The sequence below is a fragment of the Epinephelus moara genome, chromosome 22, assembly GCF_006386435.1.
Source record: "Epinephelus moara isolate mb chromosome 22, YSFRI_EMoa_1.0, whole genome shotgun sequence".
NCBI classification, from domain to species: Eukaryota; Metazoa; Chordata; class Actinopteri; order Perciformes; family Serranidae; genus Epinephelus; species Epinephelus moara.
The window spans coordinates 8,126,082-8,148,867 of record NC_065527.1 but is presented as its reverse complement, the minus strand read 5'-3'; the positions used below and the strand labels follow the sequence as shown (position 1 = coordinate 8,148,867).

Sequence of the window (22,786 nt, the reverse complement as noted above, 5' to 3'; positions counted from 1 at the left end):
TCTCTCTCTCTGTCTCTCTCTCTGACTCTCTCTCTCTCTCTCTCTCTCCCATTGTGTCATGTGGATTACTGTTAATTTATTATGCTGATCTGTTCTCGACATCTATTGCACGTCTGTCCGTCCTGGAAGAGGGATCCCTCCTCAGTTGCTCTTCCTGAGGTTTCTACAGTTTTTTTTCCCCGTTAAAGGTGTTTTTTTGGGGGAGTTTTTCCTTATCCACTGTGAGAGTCATAAGGACAGAGGGATGTTGTATGCTGTAAAGCCCTGTGAGGCAAATTGTGATTTGTGAAATTGTGATTTGTGATATTGGGCTTTATAAATAAAATTGATTGATTGATTGATTGATTTAAAACAGCCTTGATAGCAACTTCTTCTTACTCCTCACTGCTCAACTCAACAGTTTGAAAACAGCCTTAGTCCTGCCCGTGATGCTGATTGGCTACCTGAGTCCCACCACAGCTCTCATTGGTGTTTTTTAATTTCAACCAAGAAACTGTTTCATGTCACAATGTGTGATGAATCAGTCAACTTGAACTCAGTGGAGTGGGTGGATTCAAAGATCTGACTAGACTGTGGTCTATCAACTGAATTTAGACGCCCCGTGCCGCCATCTCCTGGAGCTCCCCGCCTGTCTGTCAGCCAAAATCTGCAGTATCATCGATGATGCATGACACGTTCTGCGTCGATATTTAACTAGGTGTGTGTCACACTGTGGTGACACACACCTAGTTAAACAATGACAAAGTATCCCTTTCAGTACCTGGGATTTGTTGTTTTGTTTTGGTTCTTTATCGTGGTATTAAATTGGGTATCGAGAATTGTGGAATTTCACTGGTATTGGTATCGCATTGCGACATGCCTATGTTACAGTACTAAGCCCTGTTTCCACCAAACACTTTCAGTATGGTACCTTTGGATCCAACAGTAACCCTTCAGACATGGTACCTAGACCCTAGTGTTTCCACTGCAAACAGTACTCTTAAATGTGGGCGGGGTTGTTGTCACTCACTGCACCGTCCAGCACTCGCTGTATTTCCTCATCAGCGGTGACACAGATGCAAGTCTGCACCTCGTTTATCGTCCACAGAACGAGGCTGCACGCCAACATAAAACAGGCTGCAGTGAGATGGGATGACGTTTTTTTTCCTCCACTCATTACTAAAAGTGTTTGTCATCCAAGTGAAACAATAAAAACTAAAGTAAATTATTTTTCTCAAACTACAGCTGCTGTGAGAGGCAGCAAAACAGCATTTACTTTTAAAGTTATAGTTCATTCATATATGTTAAACTTGCCATGGTGTGAACAGTTACATGAGCCTCAAAACCAGACACAACTCAGCCCTGAGCAGAGTGACCGTCCTCTACTGACCAATCAGACTGCAGTGTTCACAGCTCCACCTTTTAGTACCAGATCTGTGTGCTAGGGACCTCAACAGAGGGGGGACCAAACACGGGGACGGTTCTGTTGGTACCATCCACAACTTTTCACAATGGAAACAGAAAAAATGCGCACTCAACCGAACTGGACTGAAACATACTGCTTGGTGGAAATGGGGGTTTATAATGGTGCAAAATAATACTGAAGCAATCAAATTACTAAAAATACACATTCATATAGTATATGTACCAATCAAATATTTAGGTATATAAAAATGGCTCCTCTTGCCAAATACAGCCAGTTTGCAGGTGTAGCTGACATGTAAACAGAAATGTCTATGTGTGCAGATGTGAAAAACAACCCTGTGGAGAATCTACTCCTATGAGCCCTATAAGTGTGAGGAGGAAGTGGTGAGGTTACACCATAACATAACCACAGGTTTGGAGTCGACATGTTTTTTTTATTTGATGAGGGTGAACTGAGATATTCACCCGAGGTGTTTTCGTCGTCGACATGTGGTTCCAATCTCTGGTATTTAATGATTGACCAGCTTCTCGTTTTATCAGTGGCTGCCCAGGGAAAACATGTTGTGTCTATTTGGGAGCTCTCCTGCATTATTTTAAGGTCCAGAGCTGCAGGCATCGGTTTGAGTGATATAAAACAAGAGAGATGCCTTTCCTTCCTTTTCCAATAAATGTGCGACTTTAAAATAACCTCATATGTACCAGCCTATCTATATTTGTTCTAGATGTTGACTTACTGGGATTTAACTGAGCCACACAAGATTAGCTTTGTGAGCCAAAAGCTGATTTATTTAAACCTGCCGGCTAAACTAACAGAGATGGATCAAGTCACAGGTGAGTGAAGACTGCGGTTTGAACAAAAGCCATGGTTTGACCAGTGATAATTATACACGCGACAAAAAGAGAGCATCATGACAGGTTCAGAATATGGAAAAACAACAATGGTTGGGTTACGCTCTGTGTAGAAAACTAATGAAGATGTTATGTCACAATGTTTTTTTGAGAGAAAAGTTGAAGTGACTCACCCGTCTAGCAGCAGATGGTCGGTCTCTTGGGTGAAAACAGGCTTGACAATGAGCAGAGGTGTCTGCCAGGGATCCTGGAGGCCCAGAGGACTCTGATCCATGGGACTGGACTATTACAGGAGAAAGACCTCTAACAGGGGAGACTGGTCTCAGAGCAGAGGTGGAGACGTGACAACTAGATGGGGAGGGGGAGGACGGGGGAGCAGGGGACTGGCAAGGCCTGGGTGACGGGCTGTGAGCTGGGGACGGCTCCCTCTGTGGAATCAGGGGTTGAGTACTTGGTGAATGGCAGACTCGGGAGGACGCCGCTGATGAAGCGTCGAAGCGTCTGCGGGCAAACAGAGCCCTCCTGACGCTGGCTGAGCTCCTCTGGGTAGAGTCCTTGGGGGGAAGCTGGACGGATCGGCTGGGTTCAGGTTCCATCGGCAGGCCTCCTGGACGAGGTTCCTCACTATCAGAAGTGGTAGTGTGAGAGCTTTTAGCCACCTCGGACCTGTTGTCGTCAACGCGTTTGCCATCTTTGTCCCCTGCATTGTCATCTTCGTCTTGTCTGAGATCTGAGTACTGAAGATCTTTTTGTTTATCTGGGGGAACTGGACGTTCTTCACAGACTCCTAGGACAGAAAAAAAATCTCCTTTCAACACATTTTCTAACCAACTCCATTCTTTAGTTAAAAAAACGTCAATATAAAACCCCACATATTCTCAAGATCTATGAGTAAGACAGCAGTGGGAGACTGATTTAGACAGGATGATGAGTGGGATGAAGTTTTCGACAGAATCCACTCCTCCTCCATCTGCACCCGTAACAGACTTATTCAGCTAAGCCCATTCACTGAATACACTGGACCAAGGTTGGGCTGTCTGAAATCAAACCTGACGTCGGCCTCCTATGAGATAGATGCAAGCAGGATCCAGCTTCACTGAAACACGTTTTGGGTTTGTGCCACATTAATTACCTCCTGGAAGTCAGTTTTTTAACACTGCCCCCTCCCCACTCATTGCTCTCCTTGGCCTCTCACCCAAAAAGTATTCCACTCTCTAACTCCCACAACGATGCCTTGGTCTTCTCCATCCTGATCGCCAAATAGATGATTCTCATAGGCTGGACGTCCACTTTACTGCCTTTCGTATAAACTGGATGAGGAATTTAATGAGTTGCTTGCATCTTGAAAAGATTAGGTATACACGACAAAACAAGGCAGAGAAATTTCAATTTATTCTGGACCCATTATCTCCGTCTTCTTTTCCTACTCCTCTGCCTTTTGTTTTATTTTGCTTTGTCGTGTCAGTGGCACCCCCAGAAATCTGAGGTGTCTTGAGGTGACAAACAAAAACCAAAAGCCATGGTTGGATTTCAGAAATTGTATTGTGCTCTTCAAGTATAAAGGCTAGTTGAAAACCATGTCAATATTTAGCATTAGGCACACTGATAAATTTAAGTCTTGACTTTCCTCACTGCACCAATGTGTAGACATGAAACTATATAGGTGTAAGTGTGCTGGGTTGTGTCCAGTTATTACCAGCCGAGTACATTTTTATTCTGGGTGTAACGTATAAGAGCCTCTCCCATGTTTCTCATGGCAACCCTTCTCCCACATATCTTCAATCTTGGACGCCTAAGATCTTGATATGCTGCTGACCAATATTTACATTTCTATTCAAACAAGTGTGAAATGTTTAAGCTCATTCAAAGTGACAAAGTATGTAAGCCAACAGAATTACTGCACTGTTTGAGGCTATTAATCAACTCAAAGTCTTTGAGCAAGAAAATTCACGTGGCTCAAGTTACAGCAGTGAATATCACTGTGAGTGGGCACCAGTAAAAGGACTGCTTGTGATCTTGTAACCAATGAATAAGTAAACACAGTCCCAGCTCTAGAAAAAGGATAATTAAATGTTCTGTATGTGACATTCAGAGGTATAGATACAGATAAAGATAGAGTGGAGTAATGACATCCTAAGCAGACTATGGTTCTCTAGTTTCTCAGCGTGGCGCAGGGTGGCGAACCCCGTGCAGAGCTAGTTTCGAGCAGCGCAACCTGAGGCGCGCTTAGTTTGGTAGTTTGGCAAACCGAGGTGCGCTGAGATGGGTGTGGCGGCGCAGCAGGGGGAGGTGTCGACAGATGCAGCTTGGCGCAGTGACAGTTTCACGCCAAAAGGCTTCGATGAAGGTGCGCTAAAAGCTCGCCAGCTGAAACCAGGTCTACTGTCAGCGCAGGCGGAGCGCAGCTGGTGTAAGCCGAAGTTTGGCTGACTGGCGGACAGTGTGCACACGTCACAAAAACCTCACAGGCAGGTTTCCAGAATGTCAGGCAATAGAAAAGATACAATAAATACCCCCAAAACCACTATTCAATGCAACTATCTGCAATCAGCACATAAATTGGCACTGTTTGGCACGCATAATGGAAACCCAACTTGATTTGATTAACACAGCTGCAAACTAATGAGTTCACATCCCTTTCAGCCAACCACAAACAGCCACAGCATCAGATAGGGAGTATATATTCAGCATCTGTCATCTTAGAAAAGTCAAAAGAAAAGAAACAGAGTGAGACTATGAGAGAGAAAGAGAGAGCACACGCGCGCACAAGAGAAACGCAACATTGATTTACAATTGTGGTGACCTCCTCCCAGGCTACCTTTGCATCATCAGCCCGTGGAGGTCTGCTCGCAGTTCCGTATATTCGGACACTGCACCTGGTTTCCCCCCAGTAACAGTTAGCACTGTTAGCTGTTAGCATGTTAAGAACCGTGCTCAGGCAGCTCGCACGCTCTAAATTTTGCATAAAACCCCTTAAGTCCAACTGAAATTAATCTATCAACAAACCAAGGTATAACACAACCTTTTCTGAAATGTCCACAATCAAAGATAAGGACTTATTAGCCAGAAAGCTAACATGCTATGAAGCTAACGTGGATGCTAATGATGAGCTAATAAGCCAAAACTAGCACAACAAAGAGAGCATAAGACATGTAATTTACAAGGTAGCTTGGTATTAGAAACAAAAACAAAAGGTAGTTTGATTTCAGTTGGACTTAAATATTCAGTGACCATGTTTTAACAATAATTTTGTAAAGTTTTTAGTTTTCAAAACGAGCAGCGGCAGAGAAAAAAAGAATAATAGTACATCCAATCCAAAAACACAGCCCAGTCACAAGGAGAAAATGTTGGCTTTGTAGATTTCTGCAAACCACGGACACTCTACATTTTTCATATGTCATATTAACGTCTCTCAAGTGACGTAGTATATGGGCTGACTTTGTCACCTGGAGGTGGAGGGAATGGAGGATGGTGTGCCACCTCGGCAAAATGCCTGCCAAGCTGCAGACCACTGTTTGAGGCCAACAAACGACACAACTGGTTGTTTCTTAGAGAGTCATTGCTGCGTTTCCAGCAGTTTTTATCCACCAAACATGGGTGTATTTTCACTGTGCTACCAGGGGGGATAGTGCCACGTTTTTACAGACATAGCTGTGTTTTCTGCTGGGACTGTGTTACCAAAGGTGGGCATTTTAAGCCATAACATGATCCTGTCCAAACCCTAGCCAAGTTGTTTTTGTGCCTAAACCTAACGTGTTATTGAAAAGTAAATCTATTATCTACATAACGTACAAATGTAACATATCCTTGCTTTGCAGAAATGTACCATAGCCTACCTACAGTCATTCTGGCGACTGGGTTGCAAAGAAACCCATCAGCACTGGCACTTTTAGCTGCATAAAAACAACCTCATAAAAATAAATAACATAACATACCCTCCTCTGTGCCATCTGGGTAACAACAGGTGTCTTTTCCATGTGCCTCAGATCTCAGGTGTTCGATGAGGCTTCCTATAAAATATGAAACAAAGGCTGAGCTCATAATGGATGCAGAGTTAAGACAGACCTCATAAACTCACAAACAAACAAACAAACAAAATCCTCTCCTTACCTTTGGCTTTAAGAGAAAGGTTACACTGTTTGCAGTTATATGGTGGGGGTTCTGTGATGTGACGGGTGCATTTCTGCAGTGTACTGGTATTCTTTGGATGGAATCCACAGTCCTCACATTGGCACTTGCCTCCACCTCCACCATGCGTGATAGCATGCTTCCCGTTTGATCTGTAGGTGTGAAGAAAGCAAGAGGTTTCAGTTTCGTCCTCAGAGCTTTCCCCTGTCAGTTGTCTATTGATGCTGCTCCTCTCGGGATGATAGTCACAATCAATATGAGTGTAACTGGAGCTGACAGACAGGCTGCAGGCCCTTTAGCACCTGTAAGCAGCTTTTTAGTGCCTGTATTTATCCAGGGTAAGTGCGCTATCTGTTTGGCCTTAACTACACAGTGAACTCACACTGTGGCAGCTGGGCCCGGGGTCCACCCCTCCATGTACACTGAGGGTCCCTCAGCGAGGCACCCACTTCAGCTTCATGAAAGCAGCTTTCATAAGCCAAAACCAGACCCCCACCCTCCCACTGCCTCGTAACCCCATCACAGCTCACACCACCACCGAGTCCAAACAAGGGGGAGCCTACGATGTGGCCCAAGGTCCAGGGCCTGCTGCAGTCGGGCCAATAAAAACAGGCTGGAGAGGGAGGGAAACCCTGGCCCAGACCAGCTGCTGCTCCAAATAAGCATGAAAAAACACAGAAAGTGAAAACACATTCCTACAACAAACAATCATTCTGATTATAATCGGCTCTTTTTTCTATTTTCACTACAGGCTTCACGGCTGGATAAACTCGGCAGGTATCATAAACGGTGGTTTTTAGTCTTGAAAACTTTCAAGTTAATGAAAGAGAAACAGTATTTCCGTCATGCTACGACACTATACCTCATATACTACACTATAAATCAGCCATATTCACAGGCTTTTCATGCAACACCTATTCACACCCAAGATTTAAGGCTAGGTGCCCTTGCCTTCCCCCTCTGCAACAACAACAAAAAAAAAGGCAATGTTCGACTAGCTTGCAGCCTCAGTTTGGTCTTTTTGTCCCACAGACAGACTGAACAGACAGCGAGGGAGAAAGCGAGCAGGCGTGAGGATGACTCACTCTTTTAGGAAGGCTGTGAGGAGCGTCAACATGAGTCACAACAGGGATTTGTTCACAGACACACTCCCAAACCAAAAAGAGACACACAGATGGCACCTCTCTGCACTCGCCTGCATCGCAGCAGTGTTTATTTCTGATGGGTATCAGAAGTACTGAGCGTGTCTGGTTTAACCTCGGTGCAAATTAATTTGAGAAGATGTGTGTGTGTGCAGACAAAGCAATAACAGAATTGTGTCCACATGAATTCACACCATACATGTTTGCATACTGCCTTTTACTTAACTTGAGGGTCGACCATTGAATTACATTTGCTCGAATAACAAAAAAGGCGAGAGATATACAGCGAGGGGTCCTGAACTGTGAGTCTGGGGCAAAAAGCACAAAGTAGAGCAGGCTGTGTTGGCCATAAATAGTTTGAACACATTGTTAGGTCCATTTCAGTGAGAGTTATTATCTGGCAATACAGCATTAAGCAGAAGTATGGTTGCTATGGTTACTTGCGTTTTAAGATACCATTAAATGTGCTGTACTGCAAACTGATTTAGAGCAGTGGTTAAACTGTAGGTTGGGTGTTTATTAGAGGTGTTATGTTATACAGATTTAAAAGACACAGCCAGCCAATCAGAGGCAAGTATTTTCTACAGCAATGAAAGAAAAAATAAGACTTTTTGTCCATTTACAGTGACGGACAGTGTTCAGTTACATCATCATCTTTCTTTTACACAGCTTGTCTGCATCTACCCAATCCCATTCAGTATGGCTCCCTTTAAATGACCGATGTTATGTATGTACACGTATGTACAGTATATCTTCCGCTCATTCCATTAGTGTCAGTGTAAGAGTATGAACTTGCTGTCGCTCCATGTGAGTGGCTGTGACGGTCTGTGTAAATGAATCTCCGCAGGCGCAAAGGAAGCTAGGTAGTTTCCTGGCTTCAGCCCCTCAACAGACGGGCTCTGTTGGTGCAGACGGCCAACCCTTGGCCCCTCCAACATGGTGGACAGACCAACGGTTTCCACAACATACCACAATATGTGACGCAAGCCCTCAACACTGTTAGTTATGACTGACTTAACACTGTAAATATAGACAGCATGTCATCAGTAACCCTGATGTCATTTAATTTTGCATCTTGCATAGTGCTGAGCTGTCACTAGTCCATACTCACCCTCTCTCAGAGATCCAAACTTCAGGAGGGTGCTTATTCCTGGAGCACGACTGCGCTTCCTCCTCATTCTTCTTCTCTTCCTCCCTCTCCTCTTTTCTGTCTGACCCGTTGTCGTCTGCTGACTGCTGTCCCTTCCTCGTTCCCTCGTGGTCTCTGCAGTAAGACTGGCTGTTGTAGACCTACACCCGAAAGAGACATGGGCAAATTCACCAACTCTGCTCCAGCATGCCCAGGGAGACAAAAGTTGGGAAGTCTCATTGAACGTTGTGTTTGATAGCATTTGTTAAAGCACACATACTGTTTGCCTTTTGGTGTCATCACTGTAAAGATTTTTATAATCGTGTCATCAACATGAATTTAGTGCTGAGAAAAGTCAGCAAAGTATCTTCCCTGCCTTTTTGGGGACTGAGGCTACGAGATACAGTCTTGCAATGCTAACCCCCAGTTTGATGCACTGTCTATACTCACCAGAGGAAGAAGCAAAGAGGCTTACTATGCTAACCTACCAACTATGTAAACTATGCCAAGGATACCACTGAAACTGTGTAACTTGAATTTAGGCTGGGTGGCACCAATGAGGATTCATTTTTAAACCGAATTAAATAGTAGTTTAACTTAAATAATGTTGCATCAAACTTGGGAGCTATCTTACAATTAAGACGGATCCAATTTAAACCTCTCCTTATAGGTGAGATAAGTTTTTACTCGAAACCTAGATCAAATTTAATTCTGTTGCACCAAAACTTTAACCTCCAATTTAAAATGTGATCAAGTATGAACTTTAAACCTACACTTGAGGAGGTTTACCTCTAAAATGGCTGCCTTTTGGACACCGATTAAGCAAAATAATCTAGTTCCATAAGGGAAGCTAAGAAATCGACTCAACCCAACTGAGTTTTATAATGCTGCTGAATTCCTCTCAAGATTCCAGTTCAGCAAGGAAACTGTTGCGGAGCTAAACAGGAAGAGTGGACCAACTGTTCAACATGGCAGTGAAGGACAGAAAAGTTAAAACTGTCTGCCAGTTGCTGCCAGGCAGACTCTTTTTCCTTGCTGTGCTGTTATTGATGAAATCTAAGCAACGTACTGCTGTGGACAGAGGCCACCTAAAAAACCCCACCAAGAACAAATCAATATCTGTTTAAGTGTATGCTATACTTAGAATATTTTCTCCACATTACCTCGCACCTTAAACCTTAATGAAGTCTGGTGTCTTCGAGATAACGGCTTTAGTTCCCCATCAGGAAGGGCTGTTTGTTGGCAAGGTAAAGGGGTACTTTACCTTACCGTCTATACTTTAATATACTTTAAATATAGCTTACACTTATACAGATAGTGATTTTAAAGTGGGACTTTTTAGGTAGCTAAAGACAAACCAGTTGAGATGGCTTTGCCCAGCACCTTTTAATTTTGTGTACGTGACGCGCAGTGTAAGGAAGGTTACTTTTGAAATACAATTGGTTACAGATTAGTAGTTACTCTGTTAAAAATGGAATAAGTAATATACTATTTTAATTGCTTCAAAGTAATGTAACGTGAGTAGTTTTTAAATACTTCTATAACAAATGTTTTAAATTGGGCAATGAATGTGAAAAGTTCTAGCAACATCAGTGCAAAAGCACTCAAATTTGTTCAAATGGCTTTGCTGATCTGCGTTGTCCTAAACATGCCAAAAGAAGAGATTCCTGTTCGATGAAGTAACTGTAACTGATTACAATTAAATTTATTTTGTAATTTAATTACCTCATTTCATTTAATGTTACTCTCCAACACTGATGACTCGGGGATTTTCTACTCGAAAGTTATTGTAAACAAACATTGTGATCTGGACTGGAAACCTGGATTTACTCAATTTCAAATCTAGTTTTGTTAAACTCTGATTACAACTAATCTTAAATTAAACCAATCCTTTTTGGTGGAACCCAGCCTCAGGGTCTATAGAATAACTTAACCTTGGGCACCAATCATCTAAATGCTGTATCTTGGTTTCAAATATGCCTGTCATCCTTTACTGCACATCATCTACCCTCTTTCAGATGTCCACATCCGTCTACATTTTGATTGGTATAATAATTGTGAAATTCCTGGAAATTCTCTTGTGTTGGTACATCTTTATATAGACTGAATTGTAATCAGTGGTTAGTGCTGTAATTACCTCAGCGGAGCATGGTCTTTTGTTGTCCTCGTGCTCCATCGACTCAGTTGTCCTGACTGACATGGGGGATATAGTGTAGATGGAGGGACTGAGCCTCTGCTTGCAGTGCAGCAGAGAGAGAGCTGTCTTGCTTGAGAGGCCAGGTGGGTTGGGGTCATAGCCGCTCGTGGACCACGATGAATACACTGAGGGCTTCTGTTCGTCCAGAGTAGAAGGGTTTGGTTTAATGTAGTTCAAATAGCACCAGCTATTACAGGTGCTGGGCAGCAGACTGGGGTATGATGGTCCAACATGTGTGATGGGAGAACAAACACTGGGTAGACATGACTGAGTCTCCCTTTTGAGTTCCTGATTGCATGGGTCCACTGATGCCTTGTCAACACATCCCACCTCCCTCTCCCCTTCCTCTTTGACTCGTTTCTGCTGCTGCTGTGACTCAGGCGGGAGCTCTATGCTGTTTGAAGGGGAGAGCATGCGCTTGTTGCCCCCTGAGCCTGATATCCTCAGGCCATCGTCAGACCACGACTGATAGTCTGGACCCATGTTCCTATGGTTTCTGTAATCAGCTGTTGGGATACTTATATTGTGTGACACAGCATCGACTGCCTCCTGGGGCCTGGGAGAGGTGGACTGGGAGAATGTGGTGTATATGGCACATGCTAGGGTAAGGGTGTCTGTTTGGAGGCGCACTGCTACTGCTGGAGATGTGGCTGGCCTCAGTAATTCCAGACTGGAAGTGATGTGAGGGACAGAGTGCTGGATGTGGGAGTGACTCACTCGAACCTCTGGATATTCATCATGCAGTAAGGGAATCTCTAGCTTCAGCCCTGTAGACATGGGGAGGTAGTGAGCTCTGGCTGCCCCTGATGGTCCGTGTGTAGGATAGGGCTGTGATGCCTGAGAAGGCGGCTGCTCTGTATGTGAGGCCTCCTCTTTTACAGGATCTACGGATGTGGCTTCTGTGCTGCCTGTTAACTGAATATTTTGACTGAGTTTCCACTGAGAAAAGATCTCTTTGCACTGTAATCTCACTGGATTACGCAAGACCATGTCACCTGATGAAGGAGAAGCAGGGGACCTGCTGCAGTACACAGAAGTCGGGCTTGCTTGAGAAGATGTGGTGGAGCTGACATGTTCGGGACTACGTCTCGGTATGGTACACTGTCGCTCCTCTTCCTCTTCATCTGGATCTTTTATAGCGGTGTGTCTCATAAGGAGACATTTTCTTCTTTCCCTCCAGCCAACTGCAGTGCGCTCTGGGGACAGGCAACTGTAGTCAAAAGACTTACTGCGGGTCTCAGCCAATAGGACGCTTGGTTGTGGGTCATGAGGCGCCTGTTCAGATGCTGAGCGCCTCATCTCTCTGTGCTGATGCACCCCAGGCACCGTCAACATGTGAGGAGCTCTTGATCTCCTCAGTGGTGTTGATCCTGCTATCTCCATGTCTGGTCTGTTGGACTCTTCAAAGGATGTGGAGCGACTGGATGCGTAAGATGCGCTACTGTCCTGACTAGGGCTGCGGGGCAGGGATACAGAATCAAAACTGGATTCCCCAGAGGACTGGGCTACCTCGGCTAGACGCAAGCGCTTCTTCTTTGGAGGAAGCTTTTCAATGGGGAGTTGGGCCAGAGAAGGGCTTCTCTGTGGCCACTGAAACTCATCAGGTTTCTCTGAATGTTTGGCGGTGGATATTGACTCTATTGAGGTTGTCGTGCTCATGTTGGAGTCCTCTGTGACCAGTATTTCTGGAACCTGCACACTGTGTTGACGGACCAGCTTTCGAGTTGTTAGTTTTGTCGACTGTTGGGGTTGTTTCTGAGGCACTAGTTGATATTCTTCATGAGGTGGAGAGGTTTTTGGCGCCTCAGTGCCTTGACTCTCATTGCATAAAGATTCTTGTTTTTCAAATGAACTAGTATGTTGAATTACTGAACAGGTCTGTAGTGTCGGTCTTCTGGGGCCCTCATAAACAACACTGCTTTCATCTTTACACTGTCCTGATAAGAGGGCAGGAGAGGGTAATGAAGGAGAAGAGGGGTCATCAAATTCAAAACTCTCTTCTTTCCTTCTTTTGCGCATTGCTGAAGCTCCTGCTCTGACTGCGTGGTTAATTAGCTGTGAGCACCCTGTTTGACTAATTACCACCTCATTTCTGGGATGATGTGCTAGGCACAGGCTTTGCTTGTGTTTCTTATAACCTTCCCAATCTTTGCATCCAGTACCACATGCCTCACACTCATATGGCTGCGGTTGGCTTTGTTTGGGGTCAGGCACGGTGGTAACGCTGTCAGGGTAAAGTGAATGGGAACCCTCATGTTCCTCTTCTGTGAGTTCTGCACCAAGTGGGATTTCAATAGCTGGCTGCCGTCTTAGCATCCCAAAACGACGGGCCTGCGTTTCAGAAGGCTTTCGTTCATCAAAGGACTGAGTTAAGCGAAACTTACTGAGGCCGCCACTGGAAGTGTCAAATGAACTAGCTGCAGACGGCATTGAGTGACTTCTCACCAAAGGGGCAGTGGATGTTTGGCCAGCTGGCTGCTCCACATTTAAGGATGGATGGTGAAATTTTTCACATGGAACTCCCATGGTGATGGAGCCACTGTTTTTGTAGCCCAGATCTCCGGCTTTGGGGCTGTGAATAAGTGTTTCTTTCATAGATGAACTCTTTTGAGACTCTGAACTATTTTTCCTGGAGAGTGAGAATCTCCTTGGCTTTACACTGTCAATTTTACTGGTGTCCACCACTGCTTCATTGATAGTGATAAGTTTGGTTATATGGTCGATGACCTGCTTCTTGGGGACTGTGAATGGGATGCTTTTGTCCTCCTGACCAGAGGGCTGCTGGTTATGGTGCCGAGACATCCTCTGTAGGTGTCCGAGACGCCCATACTTGCCGAGGATGATCTCTGCATAGCTTTTGGCACTTGTGTTCGGGGGGCTGTCCTGTGACTGCTCTGTACTTTCAGAGCGAGAGAAATAGCCTGATTCTGTACTGCCTTTACTCCCTAAAATTAGAGATGAGGTCTTTTCATCAGACAAGTCTCGAGGACCATGTTTTCCTCGACTCAGACGCAAGGCCAGTCTCTTTTTAACTGCGTAGGAGTCATCGTTTCCTCCAGTGCAGTCTTTGGCCCTGTCTGTTTCATGACTCTTGATTAAGGCTACACTGCCTTGTCTTTCTGTAAGGGAAGATGCTGATGATAGCTGTCTGGTTTCATCTTCTGACTCAGTGACTTGCTCCTCTAAAGATCTCGGCTCTCCTAAAGCCAGACCTGCCTTCACCCTGTGGGTGTGCGATTTGCGGTGTTTGTACAAGTTACTCTTGGTCTTAAAAGAGAAGCCACATGGGGCGCAGGGATAAGGTCTTTCACCTGTGTGGGAGCGAATATGTTTCTGCAGGACACTGGGCTTTGCACAGGCGCGGCCACAGTAAGTGCAAACATATTTGCCCGGTCTCTGAGGCTTACGCTCCCGTTTCTGTTTTGGGGTGCCCTCCTGGGTTTCTGGTTTAGACTGGGCAGGGCCACCTGCTGAGGAAGGTGGGGCTCCTGGTGACAAACTTGAAACTGTGGTTGCTGTTTCATGTTTCTGTTCGAGGGCTGTATCTGAGTCAATGCTCTGCCGCTGGTGCCTGAGACGTTTACGTTCAGGATGCTGTCTTCTGGACTGTTTGGATTGCTGTTGTGTGCCATGGGGCTTCGGTGAGCCAGTTTGCTGTTGCCGACGGGGCTGGGAGGGAGACTTAGGCTGTGGGCCTCGGTGAGGCGACTCTGGTTGACAATGTTCTTGACCTCCGGACTGCTCCCCAGTCGTCAGGCGACTATGCAAGGCCTCCATAAAATGGAAGGACAGCCTCAGGTAGACACGTGGGATGCGTCTGCCTGTGCCAGGCTACAGAGTTCAAGCCAAATCATTAACTGAATAAAGGGTTTAATGTAAGTGAATTCTATCAAATTATATCCACTTTAGTTGACTTCATCATTTTCACTTGTTTTGCTTAAACTTTATTGCTTGAAAGCAAAATGATGCCATCAAATGTCAAATGGCGGCATCAAAGAATTCAGCTGTGATATGTCATGTGCTGTGGAGGAAGTCCTGTGCCACGCTGACCTAAAGTATCCCATCATGAAGCACTCAGCCAGCCTTGCTGCCACACAGTCTGACGCTCAGTTGACTCAGCTCAGTATATGATTCTTCTGTCTTCTCAACATGAAGATCTGTGAAGACAAACAACTCATTATATAAAATAGTGCATACAATTCAACACAGATGACCCTCCGACCCTCCACTTGCCAAATATAGATATTTATGTTTCATGTGTTACATAATCGCTGTATGTGTCATAACATTCAGCTTTCACTTTCCCGCGGCTGCTGAATGCTGTTGAATTAGAATGGTTTATGTAATATTTTTGTATAAAAATATATCAGCATGCAGCACACAGAAATGATGATTCTGCTAACATTCCCAGAGAGCGGCACTATGTCCAATGACTGTGACAGGAACATTTCAATGACAGCATAATCTGAAACTGTCGAGGTGTTCAATGATTTTTAATCAACCGTGCATTGTTATTTCAGAGCCGGGGACCACAATATTTTTCTGTTGGGCTGCCTCAGATATCCCACCCACTCTAGTAAAATGAGTCAAAGCAAGAAAAAAAAAACATGCCCCATGAAGAGTTTGTCATTTTCAGAAGGAGAAACAAGGTAGGGGGGAGTTACTCACATTAAAATTTGTTGTCATAAAAGCACCTTTTTCTTTTTTGGTCTTAATGAAATTGCTTTGCATTAAATTTTCTTTCCATAATCAATTACACTGGAATCAAGTGAAAGACTGTGGCATGTGAACCTGGCAATGTGTCACAGAATGCTCTAATTAATGCCGCATGTTTGACATGCTGTGTCCTCACATATCAGACCACACTTCCTTCAAAATGATGATCATCAGACAGTGCTGCAGCACAGTGCTGCCACATTAAATTATTAAGTGGATGGTTGCTTCATTACTTTACAGCGCATGGGTCGTTTTAGCTGTGATTTTAAATACTTAAAAAAAAAAAAGCCAAGCCAAATGAAGGAATGATGGCTGTTAGCTGTGAGTACATACAAAAGGTGACTCAGTGGAGGTACTGAAGAGAACTCCCAATGTTTTTTTGTGCCAGCATACTGAAACAGTAAACAAGGCATCCCACGCACTGACCAGCTGGTTTCTACACCCACGTTCTGGTGGAAGACGGCAAAGCTGCTGGATTCCGTCCAAATTACTGATAACAGGTTGATAACCATCTTTGGTTTAACTTGTGGGAAGAGTATACATGCCAGTCTTGGATGACTATAAAACCAACATTACTTTTCTGCACATCAAAAAACAGGTTTATTATAAAGGTATATTATCTCTGTACTTTGCCGAGGACCATTCAGACGCCTAAATGTCTTGAATTTAGACTAGGAAGCACTAAATGTAGGTCAGACAGGTAATGTAACTGGACTAAGAGCTTTTGGAGGAGAGTCAGAGACTCAGTCGTCTCACTGAAAATAACGCCTCAGAGTTCAGACTGTGAGACGTTCAGAGCCCCCGCACACTCTGCATGAGGGTGACAATGACTGGAGTGAAATAAATTTCAGATGGAGCACTTGCAGTACAGAACTAGCACCTTAAACCGACTGACATTTTTTAAATCACGCAATGCATCTGCTAATTTACACTTGCAGGTGTCGTACTTGTTCTTCAGTCAATTTAAGACTGTTCATTTGCACCTCTCATGGTGTTAATGAACCTGGCGGGCAGTTTTTTCCTCTTCAACCTTTCTCTCCACACAGATTCTGATTTCCCCCTCTCTTTGGCTGTCAGCCTCAGTGATTCTTTCTAGGTGAACTGTTGCAAGGCTCTGCTAGAAAACACACATCTGGATGTAATGTTTTCAGAGCCGAAGTCAGACAGATGTTTGTTAGGGCAAAATGCTATATATTTACTAAGAACTGAAAACCAACATCCTTCTATCACAACAGTCCATCAAAAACCAATATGTCTCTTCTTAAAGTTTCCGTATGCCACATGTAGCGCATTAATATAGCAGCAAACCACTATTTGCTCTGGAGAGATATAGTGAAGTAATGGCATCCTAAGCAGAAAATGAAGTCATGCTATTCCTGTGTGTGTTGTAATCCTATCTTCTCTGTGGTTTGTTGTGGTAAGCCGGGCCAGTTGTTAATTTTAACGCACATGTGGATCCCTCTGGCTGGGTAATTGCCACCACTTTATACTGCGCTCATATGGCAGTTACCGTTGATATTGGGACATCATTGTCGCAGAAGAGTAGTACTCTCTGCAGTTTGCTCCTGATTAACAGCGTTACCCCTCTCGGTGCTGTTAGTTACTTAGCATTGTTTATGGAGTTAGCACCATTAGCTGCTAGCCGCCAGCTCAACCACCTCCATGTTGAGAACTGTGTCCAGACAACTCATTCACCCTGAACTTCACACCCCTTAAAATAGAAATTCGAGCTGCACTAGGGATGTCGTTTAACCACCAGTATTTTTGAGTGGTTACACATATTTGTCTAAAGGTTAATTTTGCTATTGTTCAGTTCAGTGCACAGCACATCAACCTGGTCTTGGGGGTGCAAGCTAGCGACATTGCTCATTCGGCGCTGCTAATGTCGTCTGGATCCAGCAGTGTGGCTATGTAAGCATCATGCCCCCTTCAATCTCCCTCAGGTCAGCCCAGTAAGAAGGTGACTCAATTTTGAGCCGCAAACCCCCTTTAGCATTGTTTACTATGTTATCACTAGCCATGTTTCCATCAGCCTGTTTAGATGCGCATCTAGAAGTATCGCATCGGAAAATTATTTAGATGCGCATCTAGAAGTATCGCATCGGAAAATTATGATGGAAACGCCAAAATTCGAAACAGCTATGCTCGAATTAAGTCTGACATAGCGCACCTCTCTCCATGGTAATATCCACACTCCGGGTCGGGAAGGCGGTAATGCATTTACAAGCTGGTTGCCAACGGCCAGAAAACGTAGAAGAAGAAGAATGCGAGACTTGTTTTGTTTCCGGTTCTACGGAAAACTCGCATGAGTTCGTAGTTTTCACCAAAGTCCGTACATTTAATGGAAACACACAGGATTCGTATTTCTTTTAATGCACATTTCCCAATGATTCGAATCACTTTTGGATGGAAACATAGCTACTGTTAGCTGTGTTATTACAGTTGGCAGTGTCAGTGTGGCTAGTGGTGCTAACATAGTTAACAATGCTAAAGGGGTTTAAGTGGCTCAAAATGACATTGCTTACTCAACAGTATTACATGGGGGAAAAACCAAAGGGTGGCCAACACATTTCCGCAACAACGGCATCCTGCCACCGGGACACGCTGTTAACAGTGGTAATCACTGAATGAGTGGTATCGCTAGCTAGCTCCTACCCAACCCAGGTGATGTGAAGTGTAGAACGGCCAAGGCTAATGTAGCTAACCACTAAGGCACTTCAAAATGCAGCACTAGTGCTCACTGGGTTAATGGGGTGCTGGACTTAAAGGAAAGGCCTGTTGTATTTTACGTTATTTTGTATTTCGTTTTTCTTAAAAATTAACCAGCGAGTTACCTTTTTATAGGTGTCCAGCTATCGAAAGCAAAATTAACATCCCTAAGCTGCACATGAAAAAAAAAGTTGTGTCAAGTCTTTTGTGGCTCTCGAAGGAGTTGCACAAAATGTGATAACTTGCCTCTCAAGCTGTAAAATGAGTCACTCGAGTAAGCGTCAGTTGGGTCTGAGGACTAAAAGATCGAAAATTCAAAAATTGGGGTGTGGCGTTAGAAAGAAGTGAACTTACCAAACCTCCACAGTCCGCTCATTTGTACTTGAGACTAGCAGCCCAGAGCTACATTACATTAGCTGCAACTAGCATAACACACACAAATCTTTGCCCACACTGTCAGCAGTCAAGCTGCATTGTGGATAATGTAGGCACCAGGTTTGGGCAAGAATGAAAAATGCATGAAATAAAAAGACGATATCTATCTAAGAGTGCAAAGCCAAGTGGGTGGAGCACGACATCCTTTCCGAAAAAACAATAGGTCTTTTCTCAGCAGACATTCTGACACAACTTATACAATTAATGGCTTTGTGTTGTTTATGTGTTCCAGTAAGTCACACCAGTGAGTCAGTGTGAACAATACCAGGTTCATGAAACTGGCACCCCTCAATGTAATGCAGCCATCATTATTGCTACTAATCATGCCTGGGCTTTTCCTGCAAATGTCTGCCATGAACAACAGCCCATCACAGCCTATAGAGCGTACAGTGAGGGGAAAGTTGATTGGTTCTCCATAAGGCATTAGGCAGTGATATAAGTGATTTGTGCAATATAAATTAATGCATATCCCAAAAATCTGTACGACCTACACAATTTAGAAGTAATTTTCTGATGTATTTACAGTGTTGGGATGCAGTTACATTTACAATCTGCAGAGTGAGCTAAAAATCTGCAGGTACTGAAACACAACACCTCAAGCTGAGTTAAAAAAAAAAAAAAAAAACTCTTATATAAATTTGTGAAATGCTGCATCCATTCACACACCACACAGAAAGAAAATATTGTATAAATGGCTTTTTAAAAATCTTGTCAATTTCCTCCTCTCACACTAATGGGCACCCAGCGGTGGTTCCTATGGTAACGGCCCTAAACCATGTGGTAGCAGATGGAAGGAGAGCTGGAGGGCTAAATTTATCTTCCAGCATCCTCACTGACTACAGAGAGAGGGAGAGAGCGAGGCAGGCGAAGGTGCCTCCCTCCTCGAAGCTACGGTCTTTTTGGAGGAAAAAAAATCAATACTTTGGGAGTCTTAAATTCGTACTACACTGCTACTCCTCCATTCTGTCAGGAGGAACCAGAAAGGGAAATGCACACACGGGGGATGACAAAGACCATTGGACCGGTATCCATGAAAAAATAAGCTACATTATTTCAAACAACTGAACCAAATACAATTTTAAACCTTTCTATTGTTAAGCTTTACCTAAAAAGGCAACATCTTAAAGTGGAAATAGACTAGTTTTGTGCTCTAACTTATTATTATGAAGTACATGTTGATTGCATAATGCAATGGCTACAGAATAATGACACCATCTTTGTTAAGACTGGTTTCCTATTAGCCTTGCTTTTAATATGCAATTCTGTCTGCCACCATGTACGATCTCCTGGGAAATGAAGACTTGATTTGCGGCACAAAGTAGGGCTGCACAATATGCAAAAAATTGATATGTGATATTGATATGTATCGCGATTTTAGTGGGAATTATACCAGAATGTAATGGTCACTGAAAAAAAAAAAAATGTAAAAGTGATGACGATGTGATTTTTGCTGAGGTCTGTACCAAACAAGCTCGATCCCTTACGCATGGAATATGATTTGTCGGCCAGAAAATCAACATAATGATATGTTGTGACATATTTCGGTATTGCAATTTTGATAACCGGTGCAGCCCTGGCACAAAAAAAACGCTGTGAAACTAAAACAGGACGAGGACAGCACTTTTGTTTTCCGCATTGGCTATCAGTGGCTATTCTCATTTACCACACAGTATGAAAGTAAGTTCTTTGCAGTTACTTTCTCGAGTCACGAAAATGGCAGATGGTGAAACAACTTAAGTAACTGTGGAAAATTGCTAGGCTCTAAGGAAAACAAAAAGCGATCTGATTGTTTTTGCGACAGTGGCAAATACTGGATATGGATACTGGCTTAATTATAGGTCACTCAAAGGTCTGGTGTGTATGATTTCATAGGAATTAGAGGTGAGATTGTAGAACTGAAACTTCTGTGTGCAAAGTGTTGGCGATGTGCAAACGTAAAAATGCTAACAGAACTATCTAAAGCCAGTGTTTGGTTTCACCACGTGGGCTACTCTAAAACAGCATGGTGTACTCCGTGGAAGAGGAGCCACTCCGTATGTAGATATAAACAGCTCATACTAAGGTAATGAAAACCAACAATTCTTATTTTCATGATTACAGACTAAGGAAAACATAGTTATGAATATTATATACAATTTCTGCCAAAAGATAGTCTAAAATCCTACAAACTGGACCTTTAATAAGTGGTTTCTAAAATTAGTTTCCAATAAAAATAAAAAAGAATTAAAAAAATCACCCTCAAAGCATCCGCATGTTGAGGCAAAAATTAGGAATTTCATTGACAATATTATGATGAAACGCAACGCAAACATAAGCCACTATGAACTTCATCTTGCAGACTCAAGCAACACATGCCCTCATCTGTTGTTGTTTCCAACACAATGTCAGCTGAGCTTTAGCAATGCCGTCGAGTCAGAAGGCGCAGCTTCATCAGCAGCCTGATAGCGGCGCTCTCCAGGGACGGAGGAGAGCCCTCAGGGATCCAGTGCACACACAGCCGTTCCTCTGTGTGCGTGTGTGTACGTGCACCTCGAGAGTGCTCCCCAGTCCACAGGGGGACATGCCAAGTATAGGAGGTTGGATGCACAACACAGGGAGCTCATTCACTCCCAGTCTGAGCTGTGAGCTTTAATACATGCACAGCCCACGGACCACTCACTATATGCACTCTCCCTCTCCTTCATTCACACACAGACACACACACACACACACACACACACACACACACACACACACACCCTCACTGCAGAAGCTGCACTGTCTGCATATGTTTAAAACGGCAAAAATATTCATCTCATCTCAAATGTCTCCGTTTGCTCTGATTCCACAAATGATTCTTGCTTTTCCACACCTCTCACCGGCTCATTGATAGAACAGCCTTTTGCAATAACAAAGACTTGAATGGAGAAAATCCCCCAGCCCTCACGTCATGTCACTCACACCACCACACACGCGTCAAAATCACTGCAGATGACAGAAAGCATATGAATGGCTTTTTTACCTGGTAGCAGGTGGTGTTGTCCTCCGATTGTGAATGACTGGAAACGAGGAGAGCGGAGAGAGCCAGAGGGAGGTGAAGGGAAGGAGAGAGAGAGAGAGAAAGGATGAATGAGAGTGACGGTGAAGAGAGAGGGGTAATCGAGTCTCCGCTCTACGTGCACTGGGCTGACAAACAGGTAGCTGAGTATATTATGCGTATGAATGAGGAGGAGGGGACACTTTCTCCTTGTCTATCTCCACCTCTTTCATACACCCCCCCTGAGTGTCTCTCTTTCAGGTCAAAGTGAAGTAGCAGCTCCTTATTTGGAAGTTGACGTAAGCTTGTGTTTCTTTTGGCAGCGGTCTCGGGCTGCACAGCTGGCAGAGCGGTGAGAGGTAGAGGGGCAGGGTGAGTGGTTGGTGTTTTAATTTGACCGGGAAAAGGGGGCGGAGGGGGTTACTTCATATTTTTAAAACACAGTTTCCCCATTCAGGTCTCACTTTCCAGCATAGGTGGACAGCTATTGCTGCTGCATTTTGAGAAAACCCTGGAAAATTTGAAAACATATAAGGACCTGAATGGGGGGAGGAAAAAAAAAAACGCTGCACAGGGATACAGTTTTTAAGAGCAGCTCTGGAGAATGTCCACACACCACAGCACGGCGTTCATGCTCCTGCCAGGGGTCCGGCTGAAACGAGTCCAGGCAGCTCTGACATCACTCTCCGCTCTTTTATGCCATGGGTTTTCCCCCCCTCCGCCAACTGACTTTTTTCAGCAGGCTGAAAGCTTGCAGACATGTGGAGCATTGAGGGAATACCAGCCGGTGGGATAAAGGCAGGCGGTCAGCCGCTCATCTGGAAAAGGGGAAGCTAAGAGGGGAATGGAAGAGAGCCCAGGGTGTCCATCCTGCACCAGGCAACAGAGAGTCCTTGTGAGAAGGGCTCCAAATTTGAAAATGGTACATGACGGCTAGCTCCCATACTGACATGTCTGGATTAAGGCTGCTGACGGACAATTTGATTTGACTTTTTCTTTCAAACACACCCAAAACTAAATGTGCTGCCAACCATCTTACACACAACCCAGACAATCTGGAC

General features: G+C 44.2%; 1 protein-coding gene across 1 annotated transcript in view; it reads right to left on the bottom strand.

Annotated features, from left to right (window-relative positions):
• The window catches only part of hivep3a (HIVEP zinc finger 3a), a 25,081-nt gene extending 3,259 nt beyond the window's left edge, over window positions 1-21,822 (bottom strand). Inside the window, exons 1-6 of the mRNA XM_050034603.1 lie at window positions 21,711-21,822; window positions 10,790-15,006; window positions 8,635-8,813; window positions 6,364-6,533; window positions 6,189-6,263; window positions 2,427-3,040 (exon numbers count right to left, since the gene is read on the bottom strand). Coding sequence (XP_049890560.1) covers window positions 2,427-3,040; window positions 6,189-6,263; window positions 6,364-6,533; window positions 8,635-8,813; window positions 10,790-14,626 — 4,875 coding nt within the window. The 5' untranslated portion in view covers window positions 14,627-15,006; window positions 21,711-21,822. The remainder of the gene's footprint in view (window positions 1-2,426; window positions 3,041-6,188; window positions 6,264-6,363; window positions 6,534-8,634; window positions 8,814-10,789; window positions 15,007-21,710) is intronic.
• Window positions 21,823-22,786: the final 964 nt, after the last annotated feature.